At 45.7% G+C, this 23288-nt stretch overlaps 1 protein-coding gene across 2 annotated transcripts in view; it reads left to right on the top strand.

The window, feature by feature from the left end:
• The first annotated feature begins 1270 nt into the window (after nucleotides 1-1270).
• Nucleotides 1271-23288, top strand: part of LRP11 (LDL receptor related protein 11) — a 45495-nt gene continuing 23477 nt past the window's right edge. For both annotated transcript variants that reach the window (XM_030809831.1, XM_030809830.1), the window contains exons 1-2: nucleotides 1271-3314; nucleotides 13710-13867. In XM_030809831.1, coding sequence (XP_030665691.1) covers nucleotides 2702-3314; nucleotides 13710-13867 — 771 coding nt within the window. In that variant the 5' untranslated portion in view covers nucleotides 1271-2701. The remainder of the gene's footprint in view (nucleotides 3315-13709; nucleotides 13868-23288) is intronic.

The following is a 23288-nucleotide window of genomic DNA, read 5'->3' as shown; positions in this document are numbered from 1 at the left end:
TCCCTCCTTCCGTTGCACTCTCTCCTCTCTGGTACTCTAGCCACCCTGGCCTCCCTGAATTCTCAGCTCTATTTTCCAACTCAGAGGCTCTTTGGGTTCGCCTGTCTGCATTGCAGCTTGGAAACCCTCTCCAGGCAGTAAGCTGGAGCAAGCAGCATCTTCACTTCCTTTGTCTCCCTCCTCTTGGGCCCTGCATTGCCTGTTGGCCAATGTCTGAAAACCATTGTTCCATACATTTTTTTCACAGATTTTTCATTTCAGGTTACAGAGTAAGTCCAGTCCTTGTTGCTCCCTCTTGGCTGGAGCAGATGTCAACACTTATTTTTAAAAAATAGAAAATCATTTACAACAAGCTCATTGTAAAAAAAAATTCAACAAAGTCTTATAAATTATAAAAGTCAATATTTCCCCTTCAGTACTTGCAACTCACAGCCCAGAAATAACCACTGCTCACGGTAAACACAACATTAAATAATTTCCACTTCTCCCAAAAAGACCTATTGTAAAGTCGCAGATGCAGGAAAATCTTTGATGGTGCTGGAGGGATTTAGAAATGAATGCCCCCGAGAAATGCTGTCCTCTCCCCCGTCCACTTCCCTACCACGGAGCATGTGAACTAGGGATCACTCTATACTGACTTCTCTTTCACTGTCCCAAAGGCAGGAGTGAGGTGGTCAAAGTCTCTGTGAAGGCACATAAAATCATGTATGTGAAAGTGTTTGGCAAACTTTGAAATCATATACAATTCTTAGTTAATATTATATATTATCATGTTATTTTTAATATTAATAGCTTATATAACAACTAGTCCTTGGAGGGTTTGATGATACCCTCAGTCAGCATTTTCATCATTAGTGAAATTTCTCCTCATAAAATCCTGCTCAAGCTCTCCAAGGTCTATGGCAAAAAATAAAAATAAAAAATAAAAAGCATTATGTTGCTTCAAAGTCATCTTACAATGACTGCAGTTGTGTGGGATGAGTATGCCATATGAGGAAGAATCTCCAGGCCGAAGTAGTACAGTCCAGACACAGCCTTTAGAGCTAAGAGGCCATTTCCTTTAGCCTCAAAAATCACTCAAATATACCCCTGCAAAAACTTCATAATTTCTCCGTTCCATGGAATGGCAAGTAACATTGAGCTTTTTTCTTTCTTTTCTATTTCTACCTTTTAATTTTACCTCCTACTCTGGTCTGGACCTGCAAGCAATGGGTTCCTAAATGTCAACTCTGGAGATAATAAACACATAGCAGAGACTGATATTTTCCCACCAATTATTTATTCTTTCCCTCCTAAAAAATACAGACACTTAACAATGTTCTATTTACAATGTGCGCATCCAGGCAAAAATTTCCGGACAGGCTAAAAAGCAAGAAAATGCGATCCATAATCAGGAGAAAAATGAATCAACAGAAGCTGATTCAGAAATAAACAAGATGCAGATGCTGCTCACAGAAGTCTAGAACGCCAAGGTGACGCCCCCACTGGGTTGGACATTTTCTTATTCCTTATGTCATTTAAAGCACAACTCCCGAGATTTTACGTCATATAACCGCTAGAGGCCTCTCTGTCACAGGCTGTATTACTCCCAGGTCCCCATGTTGGTTGTGTTCAGATTTTTAGTTATATTTGTGGAAATCTGAGTGCATGTGACGACTGCTATTTATGGGTTTTGTTTTTATTTTTAAAGACAGGGTCTTGTTCTGTCCCCCAGGCTGGAGTACAGTGGTGTAATCACAGCTCATTGCAGTCTCGAACTCCTGGGTCCAAGCGATCCTCCCAACTCAGCCTCAGGACTTACAGGCGAGTACCACCTCACCAGGCTTGATTTTTGTGTTTTTAAGCAGACTTAACATCTTTCAGTACTTCCCATCCCCACCCCTCCCGGCCCCGACTCCGCCACCCCAACCCCGCCCCACTTTGTACTACCCAAGCACATCTTGGGAACATGATGCGGAAAGTCACGGACGCCGGAGGTGAAGGACTGATGACGCGCTACGGTGGTCCTAGGTGCGCGTGCCCAGTCTCTGGAGTAGTCCCTGGGGTCCCGAGGATTTGAAGAGAGGCCCTCCCTTCCCACTGCCCCCATTCCCCCGAATGCCAAGCCCCTGTGGGCAGGCGCCCTGGGCAGGTCTGGATGGTTGCGAAAGCCTGCTGGGCCCAGACATGAACCCTGCCCTGGCTGGGCAGCGGCGCGAGAGCAAAGTTGTTATGAGGCTGCCCTCCCCGGAGCCTGCTCTCCCAGCCCTGGAGGAGCCGGCGCGAGACGTGCGGGGGCGGGGCCGCGCGGAGGGGCGGGGCTCACTAAGGCTCCACCCCGCCGCGGCCGCTGTTCGCACACACCTGGTGCTGATCAGCACCGAGGCCGACTAACCGCCATCCAGCGCGCCGCAGGCCGGGGCGGAGAGGCGCAGGGCGCCGGGCAGTCTCCGGCGAGGGCAAGGAGCGGTGCCCGGCTGGGCCGGCTATGTCTCCCGCTACTGCGGTTCCCGCCGGCGCCCGCGCGCCCGCGACCTCGGGGGAGCAGCCGGGTTCCGGGGGCGCCGCGCTGTGAGGCCGGGGCCTAGAGCCAGCCGCGGCCGCGCAGTAGGGGCCCAGGGCCCGCGCTCGCCCGCGCCCGCGTCCCCGCCTTCCTCCCGCGCCCCCGCCTTCCTCCCGCGCTCGGCCCCGCCTCAGCTCGCTGCCCTTGGCTCCCGCCGCCATGGCCTCCGTCGCCCGGGAGAGCGCGGGCTCGCGGCGCCGGCGACCGCCGCGTCACGGGGCGCTGCGCGGGCTGCTGCTGCTCTGCCTGTGGCTGCCGAGCGGCCGTGCGGCCTTGCCGCCCGCGGCGCCGCTGTCCGAACTGCACGCGCAGCTGTCGGGCGTGGAGCAGCTGCTGGAGGAGTTCCGCCGGCAGCTGCAACAGGAGCGGCCTCAGGAGGAGCTGGAGCTGGAGCTGCGCGCGGGCGGCGGCCGCCAGGAGGACTGCCCGGGCCCGGGCGGTGGCGGCTACAGCGCAATGCCTGACGCCATCATCCGCACCAAGGACTCCCTGGCGGCGGGTGCCAGCTTCCTGCGGGCGCCGGCGGCCGTGCGGGGCTGGCGGCAATGCGTGGCGGCCTGCTGCTCCGAGCCGCGCTGCTCCGTGGCCGTAGTGGAGCTGCCCCGGCGCCCCGCGCCCCCGGCAGCCGTGCTCGGCTGCTACCTCTTCAACTGCACGGCGCGCGGCCGCAACGTCTGCAAGTTCGCGCTGCACGGCGGCTACAGCAGCTACAGCCTCAGCCGCGCGCCGGACGGCGCCGCCCTGGCCACCGCGCGCGCCTCGCCCCGGCAGGGTAAGCGCGCGACTGAGGGACTGGCCTTGGCCAGAGCGCTGGAGACCCGCAGCGCCCTCGCCAAGTTGGAAGCGAAACACACTCGTGCCAAGTTATTTTAGCAGCGGGCACCCAGAGGAGTTTCTGGCATGGGTTTCTGTGTCTTAGGGAAGAGGAAGCCCAGTAGATTGGCAGAAGCGGGCGGGCGCGGTGACGTGCTACTGGAATTTTTCTAGGCTTGAAGAGGAAGGCTGATCTGAGAGGATTCGTGGAAATATGATTTAAAAGAGGAGAAATGCCGAGAGAAAAAAGTTTTAGTCTCATGGGTTGTATAAGGCATGGTTTGTGTTAAGTAATTGCAAGAGCAAAATCTAATTAGATGTCGGGCTTCTCGTAACACCCACTCCTGTTTCTTAACGTGGCTCTCCTGACTTTGCCTGCAGTGGCTTTCATCATACAAAAATGGGAGGAAAACTACCGCTCCCTTTTATAAAAAGTGAAAAGAGAAGACTTGATTTTCCTTGAAAATAGGAAACTTTAAGGCCAGGCGTGGTGGCTTGTGCCTATAATCCCAGCACTTTGGGAGGCCGAGGCGGGCAGATCACCTGAGGTCGGGAGTTTGAGACCAGCCTGACCAATGTGATGAAACCCCATCTCTACTAAAAATAGAAAAATTAGCCAGACCTGGTGGCATGCGCCTGTAATCTCAGCTATTCGGGAGGCTGAGGCAGGAGAATCGCTTGAACCTAGGAGGCGGAGGTTGCAGTGAGCCGAGATCGCGCCATTGCACTCCAGCCTGGGCAACAAGAGCGAAACTCCGTCTTAAAAAAAAAGGAAAAGAAAATAGGAAACTTTAAAGCATGTTTCTTAAGGAGTAAAAATGATGCTGATTCGACGGTTTGACTTTTTGTAGATGCTCTGAATGAGAGAATCAGGACACATACGGGAGGCACAAAAATGGTAGTGGTTGGACATGAATGTCACGGAGGGAATAAGAGACCTTGATTGTGCCCACGTATGGTCAGGCTCCGTGTGTTTAATCATGCACTGTTGCTGTTTGATTTATAATAGCACAAATGATATCAGCATTGAGGCAAACACTGGGAAGGACTCTGTAGCTTTCCCTCTGAAGTGGAGGCAGGCAGCACTTTCACTTGGACTCCCCACCAGCATCGCTGAGGCCCACCACGGCTGTTCCATACACATCCTCTCTGCCCAAACACAGACCAAAATATCCCAGCAGCAAAGAAACAAAGTCTCTTCTCTGTGTTCTCACTACTTACCTGGAAGAAACTGACATTGCCAAAGTGAGCTTTCCTATAAACCCCGAGGAAACCTTTGAAAAGGAAAATAAACGAGGAAAGAACATGCCATAGAAAAAAAATTTTAAAGTTCAGATTACTTTGAGAGGCCAAGCACGGTGGCTCGTAACTAACCCCAGCACTTTGGGAGGCCAAGGCAGGTGAATCACTTGAGGCCAGGAGTTAGAGACCAGCCTGGCCAACATGGCAAAACCGGTCTTTACTAAAAAAAAATAAATAAACACAAAAATTATCCTGGCATGGTGGCGCGTGTCTATGATCCCAGCTACTCGGGCGGCTGAGGCAGGAGAATCGCTTGAACTGTGGTGGTGGAGGTCGCAGTGAGTACAGATTGTGCCACTGCACTCCAGCCTGGGCAACAGAGGGAGACACTGTCTCAGAAACAGAAACAGAAAAACTTTAGGTTACTATGAGAAGTTTCTGGGTTGTTTTTCCTCTTGCTTGCTTCGTTGCCCTTCCTTTCCCGGGGGAGTTTGTCTAGGAATTGTTTTGTAGATGTTTGGTATGAGAATAGGCGAGCGCGGCGCTGGTCCTCATTTCTGGGAGAACACTGGTGTGCTCAGACTTCCTGAGGTCCCAGCAACATGGAAACGCAGAAGGTGCGGCTCAGGTTCCTGTAGAGCCTCAGTTGTTCTCTCTGCGTGGAGGTCAAAAATTGTTCCCCAGTGTCCTGTGTGTCCCTGTGTCCCCTGCTCAGATAGATGCTTGACAGGTTGAAGTTGTTTATGCTTCTGAGACTAAGTTTTTCCTTCTTGAATTGTTCCTTTTTGGGGCAATGTTGTGAGCATGTGAAAATGGTTTAGAAGAGCCCTTGGAGAGGAGCTGTGACTGGGTCCATCTGAGGTGGATAAAAGCACCATGAAGAAATGGTGACGGGATAGCACGAACTTACAGCAGGACACACCGGCCCTGTTTTCATGCCCACATTTGTTGACTTTGGTGTTAGGTGCTGTCCTCAGCCCTTTGCACGCATGAACTCACTCTGTCCTCACAACAACACAAAGGCCTAGGTTCTGTTATAATCCCTAGTGTATACAAGGCTTGGCAAGCGAAAGTAAACTGCCCGAGGCTCACACAGCATGGGGTTGTGGAGCCTGAACTCCTATGCTTTCTCCAGCAGCACCAGCGGAAGCCGAGAAAGGGATCACTAGGCTGGCACTGCGAGGGTAGAGGTAGGGAAGGCGGGAGGATGCAGGAATGAGTGAGAGATGCTGGAGAGAGGTGTCTTGTAGTGACTGAGCCTGCCTGCTAGAGTCTGTAGAGCAGAGGGGGGTGCTTGAAGTTCTGGGGCCTGGCGTCTCCACAAACAAGTCCCTGCTCATCCCTCCAGGACTTGGTGTCTGCTTGTCCTCCATCCCAGGCTGTCGTGAGGTTCAAGGGGGGACATGCTTTGTAAGTTTAGGAAGGTGGCACGCATGTACATGATACTGTTCTAGGAACCTGGTTGGGTCATGCCCATGACTGGAGGATTGGGGGACTGGATGCCATGAAAAAAAGTGAAGAACAGCAGGAGGGAGAGAGGGAGGGAGGAGAGGTGAAAGCTAGAGCTGCTAGGATTCCAGAAGAGCAGGGAATATAACCTCCAGGGACTCAAGGATGAGAACCTTTATGTGGTTTCTGCTGGATATTCAGCCTGAAGTCCAGTATCTTGGGGAAGAATTTGGGAAGTGGGCCCCTTGCCTTGTGTGTCAGGGAAAATCAAAGCTGTTAGGCAGAAGAGGTCTGCTCTCCTCTCTGCAGACGCACCTGCTGCCACCCCCAGCCTTTCCCTGTCTCCGCCAAGTGCAAAGAAAAGAGTTGACCTTCCCATTCAAGGTTAATCCCTCTGCAGGTGCTTGACCACTCTCCCTCTCCAAGGGCCTTACTTTCTCACATTCTCATCTTCTCCCTTTTGTGTTATAAACAAACAATTATATTTAATAAATAATAGTAAGATAACTGGTTGGCAGTGTCAGGGAAAATACATTTAGACCTACAACTGACCATACACAAATTCCAGATGGATTAAAGAATTAAATATTTTTTTAAATTAAGCCATAGATTACCCCACACATAAAAAAACTTAAAGGAAATAAACTTCCATATCTGGAAGGAAGACAGGTTTCAAATCAATTAAAGAGGTCACAAAGAAAGGGGATAGATTATATGCACATTTATAAAAAACTTCATATCAAGAAACAAAAGGAATTGCAAACAAGAGTCTGGGGAAAATGTGACATTAAAGTATTTATTCATAGAGTTTATGGGCCAGGCACAGTGGCTCACACCTGTAATCCCAGCACTTTGGGAGGCCAACACAGGTGGATTGCTCAAGGCCAGGAGTTAGAAACCAGCCTGACAAACATGGTGAAACTCCATCTGTACTAAAAATAGAAAAAATAGCCTGGTTTGTTGACACACGCCTGTAGTCCTAGCTGCTGGGGAGGCTGAGACATGAGAATAGCTTAAACCCTAGGTTTAAGTAAGGAGGTTTAAACCCGGAGGTTACAGTAAGCTGAGATTGCAACACTGGACTCCAGCCTGGGCGACAGAGCAAGACTCGGTCAAAACATATATTTTATATATATATATATATATGACTCATATATATATATGAGTCAGCAAGAAAAATCAAAATAAATGGCAAAGGACATGAGCAGACACTTCCCAGAAGAGGAGGTATGGTGGATAAACATGGAAAAATGTTCGACCTTAGAATCAAAGAAATGTGAATAAGGCCAGTTTTCATTTATTAACTTGGTAAAAATAGGTTTACTCATATTGGCATGCATATGGGAAACTTTATATACACTTCTATGCTCACTGATGGTGTAAATTGCTACTTCCCCCTTGGAAACCAGTTGGGAAATGTGTGGCAGAGACCATTAAAATATTTGTTCGTACTTCTGGAATACTTTTTAGGAAAAGGAACCATGCCGAAGTGAACGTATGAGCAAAAAAGTGTTTTACTCATATTGACATGCATATGGGAAACTTTATATACACTTCTAGCTCACTGATGGTGTAAATTGGTACTTCCCTCTTGGAAAGTAATTGGAAAATATGTGGCAGAAACCATTAAAATATTCATACTTCTGGAATATTTTTTAGGAAAATGATCTATGCTGAAGAGAACGTATGAGCAAAAAATGTTTATTATGGCATTATTTATAATGGTGAAAAAAACAGTAACAAAGTAAATGTCCAGTAGTGCAGATTAGGAAACTCAAGTGGCAATTGCGAAGCTTATGTAATCACATGGGCAGTGCTAAGATATATGAAGAAATATCAATAACAGGAATATACCAATAAGTTGATGGATTAAATTCAGGATGTAAAATTATATTTATTGTAACTGGAATACACCTAGGGTTGTCTCGAAGTATAGTGGAAGGACAGAACCTTTGGGTTAGAAATAACTGGGCTGCATTCCTGGGTATATATTCAGAGGATTATAAATCATGCTGCTATAAAGACACATGCACATGTATGTTTATTGTGGCACTGTTCACAATAGCAAAGACTTGGAACCAACCCAGATGTCCATTAATAATAGACTGGATTAAGAAAATGTGGTACATATATGCCATGGAATACTGTGCAGCCGTAAAAAAAGGATGAGTTCATGTCCTTTGCAGGGACATGGGTGAAGCTGGAAACCATTCTCAGCAAACTATCACAAGGACAGAAAACCAAATACCGCATATTCTCACTCATAAGTGGGAGTTGAACAATAAGAACACATGGACACAGAGAAGAGAACATCACACACCAAGGCCTGTCGGGGTGGGGGTCAAGGGGAGGGATAGCATTAGGACAAATACCTAATGTAAATGACGAGTTGATGGGGGCAGCAAACCAACATGGCACATGTATACCTATGTAACAAACCTGCACGTTGTGCACATGTACCCTAGAACTTTAAGTATAATAATAAAAAATTAATTAAAAAGAAGTATCTGATCTGACAAATTTATCGCCTGTGTGATGTAACAGCCCTCTGAGCCTAGTTTCTGCATCAGTATTATGCAGATGATAATACCTACCTCAGAGATTCGTTGTGAAAGTTGAGTGAAGTTATTTCTATAACTTCACCTGGCCTGGTACCTGGTACAAGGAAATTGTAACTGCCCAATGGGTTCTCCTTGCCCACTGCCTACACAGAGTCGATTTATCAAGACAGGGGAATTGCAATAGAGAAAGAGTTTAATTCACAAGGAACTGGTTGTGCGGATAAAACACAAGACCAGATGAGCCAGTTTATCAATCTAGGTACTGCCAACGGGGTGCTGCCAACCATCGAGGACAGGGTCTATAAAATATCTCAAGTGCTGACCTTAGGTTTTATAATGGTGATGCCTAAACCATGATTTCTCATCTTGTGGCTTATTTGTTAGTTTTGCAAAGGCAGTCCAGTCCTCAGGCAAGAAAGGGGCTTATTTGGGGAAAGGGCTGTTACCATCTTTGTTTCTTTTTACTTTTTTTTTTTTTTGACACAGGAACTCACTTTGTTACGCAGGCAGGAGTGAAGTGGCACAGTCTTGGCTCACTGTAGCTTTGAATTCCTCAGCCCCTCAAGTAACTGGGACTATAGGCATGTGCCACACACCAGGCTACTTTTTGTATTTTTAGTAGAGATGGAGTTTCACCAGTTCCAGGCTGGTCTGGAACTCCTGGGCTCAAGCAATCTGCCCACCTCAGCCTCCCAAAGTGCTGGGATTACAAGCATGAATCACCACACCCAGCCGCGTCTGTTTCAAAGTCAAACTGTAAACCAAGTTCCTCCGAAAGTTAGTTCGGCCCAGGAATGGACAAGGACAGCTTGGAGGTTAGAAGCCACATGGAGTCAGGTCAGATCTCTTTCACCGTTATAATTTTCTCAGCTATAATTTTTGCAAAGGCAGCTTCAAAATCACCCAGTAAACGGCAACTGTTATAATTATTATCAGCAGCACCATAGGGAGAAGGACTAGATCAGTACATACCAAAAATCACAATAATCATATCGGGGTTGCGGATTATTTTTTTTCCGAAGTGTTGCAGTTGGAAATCCATGATGGATTTTGACCGCATGTATCTGAGCCTCTTCCCCTAGTCTGGCCCCACTTCCGTACCCTGACTTCAGGGTTCTTTCCAGTTGCTCCACCTGAGCTATACCATTCGTTCCCACCCAGCACAGAACGTCTTCCTTGTCATGGAGGCTCTGTGCACAGCAGTGTGTTGTGAATGAGGCTGGTTGATATTATATTACACTTCTCTGAATAAAATGCCACCTTGATATGCTCATTCTAAATTGGCAGGAGTCTTATTTCACCTCTGTAGGTCTTACTAAGTGTGTTTAGTTTTCAAAAGAAACCAGTGTTTCCCTAGTACTTAACATGGGTTTATTACATTTTTTTGACAAAAATTCAAAATTACATAGATCTTGTTCTTCATTAGCAAGTCACACATTTTAAAATGGCACACTCCCTCTTCCTGTTGTTATTTGTTTATTTTAAGGACTGTTTCTGGGTAGATAAGCTCTGGGTTATTTTAAAATACATTTTACAGTGGAATTGGCCTGGACTTGAACTGAAAAGGAAACATTATCTGTGTTATTTCAGACACATCAGTGATCAGTTTAGAAGATAGGATGATTTCACTAAGCTTATAATTCATCTTAAAGCTCACCTAAATAAAAGTAAGTGACTAAAATGATCTTTTCCTTCCAGGAGAGGTAGGATTAATTAATTGTATAATGTGTGGAATATTTCAGCGCTTATCTGATTCTTCCATCTTAAATCTTTGAGAGTTTTAAAAAAATTATGTGTGCATTACTGTTTATATCACATAGGCATATTTTCATTTGTCTATTTAAAAAATGTATTTTTAACAAAGTTTAAATAGCTGCTAGCTATAATGTATAACTGCTGAGTTACAAGATGCTTTCCAGAATTATAAAGTCATAAACTATTGTGTGGAAACAATGAACCTTTCAGAACCCAAGAAAAGATCAACACTATGAAAGGACTATTAAAGTAACGCAGGTATCCTATCTCTCCTTACCTGGCAGAAGCAGCATAAAGACATCAGACACTCCGTGTTTGCTCAGAGGTGGAAAAAGGCAGAAGAACAAGTTTCTTCCTAGGCAGGGGGTTGTTTACTTGGCTTGTTTAAAATCACAGTTACTAGTCCTCACTCTTAAGTGACTGGAAAAATGGGACACGTCTTCTCCATAGTTAGCAATAGCATGTGAAAAGCAATTGTGCTTAATTCCTTGTAATGTGCTTTAAAAAAAAAAAAGTCGTCTTCCCTTTGTGGCTGGCAGCAGCATTCTCATTCAGAAAAGCCCCATCTTTAAGAGCCCCAGGCCCCTCACATAAATCCCCTTGTTCCTGGATGGACAAGGTCCGGCTGCTTTTTCTCGCTCTCCAATGAGATGCAGACAGACTGGGAAAGAAGGGAGTTTATTTCTGCAACTGGTGACAGGAAGATGGTCGGAGTGACTCACCAGACTAACTCAAAGTTACAAGTTTTCCTTCAGTGTTTATTTACATTTGATTCAATCTCTATGCCTGCGTGAGAGTGTGCACCTACAAGCAGGAGTGTTTCATTCAGTCCAGTCTTTAAGGGCTGGGGTCTGGAAAGTTTCTCTAGAGCCTTGGAAAATTTTCTTTAATCTTAAGTGGCCGTGATACAAGGTATATGTGTAAGAATGCCTTCGATCAGATGTTAGGGTCTGAGAAAATCCAGGTGAGGTCTTAATGTATTTGTTTTCACATTCCAGGCCTTGTACTCAGGCACCAGTTTCTTCAGCTTGAATGTTTAACTTATGGATTCATCAGAATTATAGGAAAGGGTTAGTGGAAACTGGCTGCTCTGGCTGCTATTGATGACCTGTTGCCATACCCTGGTGCTGGGCATTGAGGGAACCACTAGAAGAGAAGAGTATCCTGGAGGGTTAGGTCCTAAACATCTGAAAGGCAGTGGTAACTTGCTGAAGGGTTTTTCCTACTCGCAGAATGACCCAGTCAGATTAGTATTCCAGAAGAATCATTTCAGCTGCAATGTATCAAGAGTGGTCACCCTTTGTCCCGTAATGAGACACTGAGGTGGGATTGCAGTAAGCCCCGAAACTCAAGCACTGGGATGTCTGGCTTGGCCCTTTAGAAGTTTGTGTAGGTAGCAACACTGGCCCCTGTGGAGGAAAGTGATGGGCTCGACAGCAGGAGGAGAGGCGGTGCCTTGCAGCACTGTGCAGGGTGAGCCAAAGAGGGGCAAGCCCAGCCAGCACTCGAACCAGAGCTTTGGCACTGTAGGAATGGGGAATTGGATGCCAAAGAGGGCGTGTTACACAAACCTGTAGAATTTTTCCAGTTCTGTTGCTGTTTCTTTAAAATATGTGTGCATTTGGGTGAATTTACTAGGAAGCTTACATCAATTAAAATTTTGGTAACTATGCTCTTAGAAATGTTTTCTTTGTGCAGCTTATCCTTTCAGTCATCCCTGTAGCAGCTGTCAGTAAAGTATTAATATTGAAACAAACGTAATTAACCTTATATTATTTAGTACCATTCTAGGTTAAAGGTAAATATAGGCTGGGTGCAGTGGCTCACACTTGTAATTCCAGCACTTTGGGAGGCTGAGATGGGAGGATCACTTGAGGTCAGGAGTTCAAGACCAGCCTGGGCAACTCTCACTACAAAAGAGTGAAAATAGGTGGGAATGGTAGCGCACACCTGCAGTCCTAACTACTCGGGAGGCTAAGGCAGGAGGATCACTTGAGCCCAGGAGTTGGAGGCTACAGTGAGTGAGCTATGATCGTGCACCAGTCTGGGTGATAGAGACCCTGTCTCAAGGCTGGGCGCGGTGGCTCACGCTTGTAATCCCAGCACTTTGGGAGGCCGAGGCGGGCAGATCACAAGGTCAGGAGATCGAGACCACGGTGAAACCCCGTCTCTACTAAAAATACAAAAAAAAAAATTAGCCGGGCGTGGTGGCGGGCGCCTGTAGTCCCAGCTACTCGGAGAGGCTGAGGCAGGAGAATGGCGTGAACCCGGGAGGCGGAGCTTGCAGTGAGCCGAGATTGCACCACTGCACCCCAGCCTGGGCGACAGAGCGAGACTCCGTCTCAAAAAAAAAAGAGACCCTGTCTCAAGAGCAAAACAAAACAAAAACAAAGGTAAATGCAGATTTATTTTGCTGTTGTAGTCATCTGAGCATGCTGGCTTCTGTTATAAAAATTAGTTATTAGAAATGGTGAACCTCTTCAATTTTCCTAGATGAAAAATTGGATTCCAGAGAATTTCTATGCAGGCTTTATTTTGTATGGCTCTAAAAATTTGCCTTAACTTTTCAAACTTAATATATTTCCCATTCATTGAATACTTTATATCACTCCTAGTTTTAAAACTTGAGGATAAGAAAAAAAGAAAATCCATATTAGAGGTGAATTTGGTGTTTCTCAGGTTTGTCTTAATAATCTTTTCAAGGCCAGGCGCAGTGGCTCACGCTGGTAATCCCAGCACTTTGAGAGGCCGAGGCAGATGGATCACCTGAGGCCAGGAGTTCGAGACCAGCCTGGCCAACATGGCAAAACCCTGTCTCTACTAAAAATACAAAAAACAATTGGCAGGATGTGGTGGCACACACCTGTAATCCCAGCTACTCAGGCGGTTGAGGCAGAAGAACCACTTGAACCCGGGAGGCAGAGGCTGCAGTGAGCCGAGGTTGCACCATTGCACTCCAGCCTGGGTGATAAGAGCAAAACTCCATCTCAAAATAATAATAATCTTTTAAAATAAATTAATAGTACTTTGAACTTGTGATTTTAAAATTAAGTGAAAAATCCACTCTAGAAAATAAAACTGCTTCTCCGTATTTACACATTGGTGGGACCTCGTATGCTACCTTGTACCCAAAATTGCTACCAGCCAACACTCCACACAGCCTCTTCTGCACGTATTATAGCTAAATTCCACGATCACAAAATAAATAGAAAAATACTTTCCATTTAATATGCATTCTCTTAGCAGTTATTTGCTGAATCATATCTATTCAGCAAACAAGATACCTCTCCATAAATTAGAAAAAAATAAAAAATCATCTTTTATGAATTATTTATTTTCTTTCTCAGAAAAGGATGCGCCTCCACTTAGCAAGGCTGGGCAGGATGTGGTTCTGCATCTGCCCACAGACGGGGTGGTTCTAGACGGCCGCGAGAGCACAGATGACCACGCCATCGTCCAGTATGAGTGGGCGCTGCTGCAGGGGGACCCATCAGTGGACATGAAGGTAACGCATGTTGTCACTGCTAACAAAAACGAGTATTTCAGTGAAGTGGTCTTTCGTAATGTCCTGCCACTTCATGCTCCCTAAATGTCTGTACACTAGCAGAAGGCATAAAATGGAGAATGTATAAAACTGATTGTGCCAAAATGGTTTATTATCTCAATGTGCTTTTCTGCTGAGTGAGCAGCAATCTCGATCATTTGTCTTGGAGCCTACCCTCCTTCTTGCTGCTGTTTGTGACTTGTCTAGAGGACAAAGACACTTCAAGGAAAAAGGCTCATGCTTTGTTTTAATGACTCAGATTGCTTTTTTAAAGTTGTATTTCTTTTTCTGAGCTCAAGATCCAGGTAGAAAATTTGAAAAGTATAAAGGAGTCTAAAGAGGACAATAACAATAGGATGAACTTATCCTTCACACGAGCCGGAAAGTAGACAGCTTACCTGGCAGCTAGGTCTGCTGGGGCACACCGGGCCTGTGAGGGACGGAGGCCAGCATGCGGTGCTCCTGCCCGGGGCTCCTGGGATTGCCACCGATGGAAATCAGCCATGTGCCTGGTGGCTGCCTGTGCTCAGGAAGTCTTGAGTGGTGAGACAAGTGGCTTTTTATTCACCCTGTCAGGGTGGATTCCTGGCTTAGGCAAATAAGCACTTCCTGGCTTAGGCAGATAAACTGCATCCAAACCACTTCAGTTAGAGGAAGTGGAGAAAGAGGGTGAGGTAAGGAGGCACTGATTTATACTCTACCGGAACCAAGACAAAAACAAATCAGGAAGTCCCTCACCACTGATTTAAGTAAGAGTGATTTTACTCCCTGATTATATTGCATTAGAATTGGACTCACCCTTGTCCAGTGTGGTTTGCCTTTGTCCCCACCCAAAAATCTCATCTTGAATTGTGATCCCCATAATCTCCACGTGTCAAGGGAGAGACCAGGTGGAGGTTATTGAATCATGGGAGCAGTCTCCCCCATGCCATTCTCATGATAGTGAGTGAGTTCTCGCAAGATCTGCTGGTTTTATAAGTGTTTGGTAGTTTCTCCTGCTGCCTTGTGAAGAAGGTGCCTTGCTTCCCTTTGCCTTCTGCCGTGATTGTACTAGTAAGTTTCCTGAGGCCTCCCCAGCCATGTGGAACTGTGAGTCTGTTAAACCTCTTTCCTTTGTAAATTACCCAGTCTTGGGCAGTTCTTTATAGCAGTGTGAGAATGGACTAATACACCCAGCATCCTTCCCAGCCTTTCCTCCAAACAAGAGTGCCTTCCACAACACCCTTTCCAAGGCTCATCTGCTGTCTGTCTGACTTTTCTAAGGGCAGAAGCTCACTACTTCACATCATGTCCATGACATTACTCATCACTGTGTTGGGCAAGCAGGCTACGCCTCCCCTTACGTCTATGCATTGGTGCTGGGTCTTCCCTTTGGAAAAACACTGAACTCATCTTTTTATCCTATGTAAAAGCTTTGGAAGTCTTTGAAAAAAAAAAAAAAAGAACGTCACCACTTGGTATGCTGTTCTCAGAACTCAGCACCCCACAATTTGTCAGATGTTCCTCATATGAATTGATTTTTCAGACCCACCACTATCCTGCCTTGTCTGGATTTTTTCGTATTAATCCATACCCCTCTTAACATCTTATACCCCTAATTGAACCCCATATTTAAGCTTTGGTTTTCTGACTCATCCATTACCTACTGTGATCCAGATATTGCCTCTCCTTCTGTTAATGAGCTTCGTTACATGAACTGTGTTAGTAGCTGCATCACATAATGGGTTCGTGCTGCGTTTTTCTTGCCGTCAAGAGGAAACTCTGAACCAGTTCCCAATCGTGTATAACAGTGACGGCAGGTAGACCTCAAGTTATGAAGCCGTCATCTAAATGACAGAGCCTGCACTAGGGGAAACATCTGTTACCAATTTGTGACTGTCTTAGAATGATATACATTCATGAATGTCCCCCAAAGTTAACACTCATCCTGCTGAGACTTCATCATAATCAGAGCCCCCATGGATTGAGCACCCACTGAGTGCCAGGCAGCTTAGAGAGATCTGTAATCCACTGGACACCCTCGCTTGTAGGCACATCCCCATTTGGTGGATGAAGACTCTCAGGAAACATTGTGGAAGACTTTGAGGTGGGCAAAAGATTACTAAGTACCTTCCAATGGAATGCTGGGTTGGTTAGTGGATCCTTCAGGGTTAACATCTATAAGTCGCAGAAAACTGATAGTAACCAAATGATTCTTGCCCATAGAAATGCAAAAAAAAAGTTGGTATATAGGGATAATTGACTTTCACCCTGGAGAGAATAAGATTTCAAACATGACATTTTAGTACATGTAGATACTAACAAATCTATTAGTAGATTCATTTCAGTACCGATTAGCAAGCCCATTTCAGTTTTGCATCTCCTAGCAACTTCTTTTTGGCATTCATGGTTGCCTGTGTATGCGTAGTCTTTGGATTCTTTAAATCAGTTGAACACCTTATTGGTTCCCTCTTTAACTAATGTCTTTGAAAAATATTCATATTACATTTGTGTGACAGTCATAGCTTTACTATTTTGAGAATTTTCCTTTAACAGTAATTAACCCTCAGGAGCTATACCTCTGATCCCTTTAACTTGAGCAGTCTGATTTCACACCCCAACATTTCTGCCAGGAGAATTGGGCCTCTCAAATCAAATTCCTTTTTCTCGGAGAATGGCTTCCTGCTGACTGGAACACTCCGCCCTCAAGCTGCAAAATGGGGCTAAGTTTGAAGGTTGTTGAGAATGGAGGGAGGGCAGTCACACAGCAAAATAGTTAAAACCTGATGTTGGATGCTCTTGTTCCTAAGTCCCTTGACTGTCCCTAGCACCCAAGAGCATCCATTGATTGGGCTTTCCCCTGAGCGCCCACCTCCTCCTCTTCTTGAACCATTCATCCCTCCTCTCATCTCCCCTGCTCTCCACCATCTGCACGGGCTCCTCACCCTTGCTGTCTGTCCTCAGGCAGAGTAGTGATCTCTCCGTTTGCCTCATGATACTTTAAGATCAGGTTCTAGGGCCCATCTTTTCATGTCCAAGTGACCCAGACAGATATTCAACCTGCAAGGAATTATGCTGCCAGATTAGTTATGAAACAATTAATAGTTAATTTTTAAGCATCTGGTATATGTCCAGTACTGTACTAGGCAGTAAGCATACAGAAAAGCTCACTCATGTTCCTGACTTGTCTCATTCATTCGTTTATTCACTCATTCATTCATTGACAGGGTCTCACTCTGTTGCCGAGGCTGGAGTGCAGTGGCACAATCATAGCTCACTGCAGCCCCAAGCAATCCTCCCACCTCAGCCTCCTAAGTAACTGGGACTATAGTCATGGCTAATTTTTTTTTTAACTTTTTGTAGAGATGAGGTCTCACTATGCTGTCCAGGCTGATCTCAAACTCCTGGGCTTAAGCAATCCTCCCTCCTTGGCCTCCCAAAGTGTTGAAATTACAGGCATGAGCCACAGCACCTGATCTGTCTTTTTCATTTGTGAAGACAGAATAGATGATTGGTCAGAACCAAGAGATTATCTACTGGATTTAAAGTTATATATTTTCTGCCCTTGAACAGGATATTTTACATCCACTTAACTGAATATTTATAATACATCAAAATGCAAGATGACACATATTTTTCAGGCAGCCCATCAAATGACACTGACTTTCATGGTTATTAAACATAATACATTTAAATCTGAAGTCAGAATGTAGAATATAACATTTAGGAACATGATACAAAGTAGGACATTCAGGAGATTTGGAATTCATAAATCAGTATATTGATTTACATTCATGAGTTGCTTAAAATTTTCTAAATGATTATCTTAGTCCATTTGGTCTGCTATAATAAAACACCATGACTGGGTGGCTTCTAAAGAGTAGAAATGAATTTCTTTCAGCTCTGGATGCTGGGAAGTCCAAAATCAAGGTACAATCAGATTTAGCATCTAGTGAGGACCCATTTCCTATTTTATAACCAGCCATCTTCTCACTGTGTCTTCATATGGCGAAAGAGGCAAGGCAGCCCTCTGGGGCCTCTTTTATTTTATATTTAAACATATTTTAACTTTTACGTTAAGGGGTACATGTGCAGGTTTGTTATATAGATAAACTTATGACTTAGGGCTTGGTGTACAGATTATATCCTTACCTGGGTATTAAGCATATTACCCAACAGTTTTGTTTTTTTTCTAAACCTTTCCGTCCTTCCATCCTCCACCCTCAAATAGGTCCCAGCGTTCTGCTGTTCCCCTTTCTCTGTCCATGTGTTCTCATTTAGCTCCCACTTATAAGTGAGAACATGTGGTATTTGGTTTTCTGTTCTTGCGTTAGTTTGCTGAGAATAAGGACCTCCAGTTCCATCCATGTTCCTGCAAAGGACATGATCTTGTTGTTTTTATGGCTGCATAGTATTCCATGGTGTATATGTACCACATATTCTTTATCCAGTCTACCATTGATGGGCATTTAGGTTGATTCCATATCTTTGCTATTGTGAATAGCACTGCAGTGAACATATGCGTGCATGTGTCTTTATAGTAGAACAGTTTGTATTCTTTGGGTATATACCTAGTAATGGGATTGCTGGGTCAAATGATAGTTCTGTTTTTAGTTCTTTGAGGAATTGTCACACCACTTTCCACAGTACACCACTTTCCACAATGGGTGAACTAATTTGCACTCCCACCAGCAGTGTGTAAGTGTTCCCTTTGCCCCACAACCTCACCAGCATCTGGTGGGTTTTTTTTGTTTTGTTTTGTTTTTTACTTTTTAATAATATGGGGCCTCTTTTATAAGGGCACTAACCTCATTCGTGAGCACGTATCTCCAAACGCTATCACATTGGGCATTAGATTTGAACATGTGACCTTGGGAGGGCACTCAGCCATTCAGTCTACAGCAGTGACTTCAGAAAACCACACGTAAGGAAGCTTGCTAAAGGATGGACGTTATTTAAACCAACAACTTCATTATTAAATTAAAACTAACTGCATCCTGGCCTACCTGCTGTACATAATTTTTTTAAATAGACAGGTATTACTAAGTCTTTGTAACCAAGTATATACAATGTGTGTGTGTGTGTTTATGTGTGTAATTTAGTTTATACATATATGAGAAGCCCAAACGTGTATTGCTAGCCACTGAATTCCTAGCTAGGAAGATGGGGTTGAGTCAGAAAACAGGCTGAGTCATTCACTGATTTGGTCAGAAGCCAACCACCAAAGGCTGTTACTGCTGAACAGGGATCTTGAGCAGAGATTGGAAGCTCCTGGTTTCATGATCATGTCTTTTTCCAAGTTACAAATTGGATATGTTGTGTGTACATATGTAGATAGTTTTTTATCCTGATACTTGGAACATGTCTGTAAAACACTGTAAACCCTCTCTCCAATGTCATCCTAATGGGAGAAAATGTATAGAAGGGTCACCTGGGCCCTTAAAGGGAAAGTGTCCGTTTGACAGTTCTACATCTTCTAAATATCTGAATGCAAGGAGAGACAGCTCTCGTTAGCTAAAAGAGCCAGGGAAGGGACATTTAATCTGGATAGATCTAAACTGGACTGTGCTCAGGAGGCTGAGGTGATCATCATCGTCTGCATCTGGACCCAGTGTTGCCTGTATCAGAGAGGCAGTGCCTGGGCAGGCCGGGGGGAAGCATGCCAAGGCCAGGTGTGAGGATGGCCCCTGACCCAGGGATGCTCTGTCCTTTCAGCCCCAGCGTTGACAAGAGGCTTGCTAGTGAACCACAGGCCTGCAGAGTTTAGTCTGACATTGGCACTCTGAGCTTTGACGCCCAGAAGCTCAGTGACTCACTGACTTTTGCAGGGAGCTCTGGCACAGGGTGATGCCAGCAGCCTCATGGATGGTACCCCCAGCTCCCTGGCCTCAGTGCTTCCTTGGTTTATTTTATTTTATTTTATTTTATTTATTTTATTTTAGTTTAGTTTTTATTTTATGTTATGTTATGTTATTTTAATTTTATATTTTGTATTGAGGTAGGGTCTTGCTCTGTCACCCAGGCTGGAGTACAGTGGTGCAATCTCGGCTCACTGCAACCTCTGCCTCCTGGGTTCAAGCATTTCTCATCTGCCAGGCACGGTGGCTCACACTTGTAATCCCAGCACTTTGGGAGGCCGAGGCGGGCAGGTCATGAGGTCAGGAGATCGAGACCACGGTGAAACCCCGTCTCTACTAAAAACACAAAAAATTAGCCAAGCGTGGTGGCGGGCGCCTGTAGTCCCAGCTACTCGGAGAGGCTGAGGCAGGAGAATGGCGTGAACCCGGGAGGCGAGCTTGCAGTGAGCCGAGATGCGCCACTGCACTCCAGCCTGGGCGACAGAGTGAGACTCCATCTCAAAAAAAAAAAAAAGGTTTCTCATGCCTCAGCCTCCCAAGTAGCTGGGACTGCAGGCACGCACCACCTGGCTAATTTTTGTATTTTTAGTAAAGATGGGGTTTCACCATGTTGGCCAGGCTGGTCTCGAACTCCTGGCCTCAACTGATCCACCCACCTCAGCCTCCCAAAGTGGTGAGATTACAGGTGTGAGCCACCGTGCCCGGCCCCTTGGTGTTTTTTAAAATCTCTGTTAACTTTGTCTCCATTCCGATGGCCACTCTCAGAATCTGGTCATGACTCAGCATCCCCCTGTCACACCCACCTTCTAAATCCCTGCTCTGAATCAATCCTGCAGCCCACACCTCTACTCACATACCATGGCAGGGGGCCAGCACCTGCTGGTCCCTGGCAGTCTCAGGGCTTCTTGTCTGCTTTTAGGTGGAGCAGCTGGGACAGAGCAGCTTTCTCATATCACCTTACTTGACTGAAGGCGGCAGGGTCTCACCTAGACATACTCCAGCATGCCTGTCATTTGCAGCCATGCTCCCTTGTGTTTCTAAGTCCCAAGAGGCAGTAAATGAGGGCGTAAGCTATTGCACTGCTGCCCACCAGCCTGGTTCCGAGCCAGGATTAAAGAGAGCCAGAGCCTGCTACCCACCCGCCCACCTCTCCACTTATGCAGCTCTGAGCTTCACCACCTGCACCTTGCCCTGTCTTTGTCTCGCTTTGGTTCAGCCTGGTGCCCGTAGGAAGAGGCCATAACTGACCTTCCTCTCACTGCGGATGGAGGTGGGAGGAAAAGTTTCCAGAAAAAAGGAGACACCAGGCCTTGGTCTTCCCAGAGCTCAGACCTCCTGGCCACTGCAGTGACCCAGGCAAGAGACAGGGTGGGGTCAGGGCAAGGTGGTACCTGTGGACAGGGTGATACATGGTCAAATTCTGGATGTGTTTTTAAGGCAGACCCCATGGAAATTCCTGATGGATTGGAGGTGAGATACGAAAGAAGGATCATTAAATGCAATCTTGAGGTCTCAAACCAGAGTTCTAGTCTTGTTTTCAGTCTTATTTATCTGATTCTCTGATCTTATCTGACCAGATAAGATCTGGTCTTACCCGACAGATGAGACCTGAGCCCCAAGTCTTATCTGATGAGATTAAGACATTATCCGTTCTTGTCCTATCTCAGACTGACTTCCACTTTTATTTCAGTGGGCTCTGATTCCTAGCATCAGCGGCCCACTCCAGGCTCTTTGGAAGTTCTCTTATTGTCATTAGAGCTCTCTCTGCTGCCCTTAGTATTTTAGCACTCACATAAATGACCCGTTTGGCATTCTGTCAGTGTAGTTGGGCCTGAAGGTAATGTAACAGCGTGGCAGTGAGCACTGCTTAACATCTCTTTGAAATAAACAACAAAAGGCACGTGGCCATCATTGCCAGCCCTCCAGAGTAAGACTTTTGCAGGGAAAGTGATGGATAGCTTGTAGGCCAGTGTAGACTGTTTTACAACTCGAGGTCTCGATTCTGTCACTGTCTCAGTGAATGAAAATCACTTCACGGGGATTCGTTTCTTTGTCTGTAAAGAGTCATTGTGTAATGTTCAGTTAGAGGTAAGAATCAACCAGTGGAGACGGTGGATATATTTAAGTGCTTACTATGGGCCAGGCCCAGCTCTTTTACATGAGTTACCTTATTTGATCCTCATCATGTAGGTGCTATTATTATTTCCATTTTATAAATGAAAAAAAATGAGGTTGAGAGACGTTAAGTGACTTGTACATTATCAGCCAGCTGGTACAGGGTAGGGCTGGCATTCAAACCCATGTCTATTGGACACCAGGTTCTGTGCCCTTAACCACGCACCAGTGTTTCTTTCAGTGTGATCATGGGTCACCTGGTAAGTGTAGAATCCTAGGTCCTGCTCTCCTGACCAATCCACTGACTCTGACTTTCTGAGGCTGGGACCTGGAAATCCATACCTTAGCTAAAGTGGCATAAAATATGACAACCACAGTAATCTCATTATATCTAAATGATTGTAAAGCATCCTGTGGGTGTGTATATGTAGTGTTGACAAATCCTCTAAGCCTAAGTCAGTCTAAATTCTAGGATTTCCTATTAAAAACAAGCAGATGGTTCTTATAATAGTGCAATCCCATCCTCTGTAATTTCCAAAGTCCATTATTAATGCGTCAATGTAATAGAATGTCGAATGGCCAGCATTCTGCAGAGGACAATATCCAGACTAGTTCATTTAAGCAGAAAGGAATTTTTTTAAATAGAATAATAAGTAGGTAATAGAATCATTAGGAGAGCTGAAAAAACAGTCTTTAGGCTGAATGTCCAGCAGTGGCCCCCAAAATCCCACCACAGAGCTGAGCTTCAGAAGCTGTTGCCCCAGCATGCTCAGCAAGCTGCCTGTGAATGTTGGGAGAGCAGAGGGCAAGCATGGAGCCCTGGGTTAGGGAGTTATCAGAACTGAGGGCCTCTGCAATGAATGAGTGGGGGAACTTGGATAGAAAAGGAGGCCAAGGAAGCAGGGGTTTTCAAACAGCCAAAGTGGCCAGCATGGCCAGATACAGTAAGAGGGCCAGTTAAACATGGATTTTTTTTTTTTTTTGAGATGGAGTCTTGCTCTGTCAGCAGGTTGGAATGCGGTGGGTGATCTTGGCGCACTACATACAACTTCTGTCTCCTGGGTTTAAGCAATTCTCCTGCCTCAGCCTCCCGAGTACCTGGGACTACAGGCACACGCCACCATGCCCAGCTGATTTTTGTATTTTTAGTAGAGATGGGGTTTCACCATGTTGGCCAGGATGGTCTCCATCTCCTGACCTCATCATCCACCCGCCTTGGCCTCCCAAAGTGTTGGGATTACAGGCGTGAGCCACCGCGCCCAACCAAACATGGATTTTTAAAAAATAGTATTGTTGGTCTTGACACCTAGGTGACTTCTGCTAGGTCAGTTAGTGAGTTTTGCCAGCACTGTTTCGGGGGGATGGTGAGGAAAGCAGCCACACTGGGTGGGCGAAGACTAAATGGGAAGTGAGCAAACAGAAACAACAAG

This window comes from Nomascus leucogenys, chromosome 3 (genome assembly GCF_006542625.1).
Source record: "Nomascus leucogenys isolate Asia chromosome 3, Asia_NLE_v1, whole genome shotgun sequence".
NCBI lineage: Eukaryota > Metazoa > Chordata > Mammalia > Primates > Hylobatidae > Nomascus > Nomascus leucogenys.
This window is presented reverse-complemented; position numbering and strand designations above follow the sequence as displayed.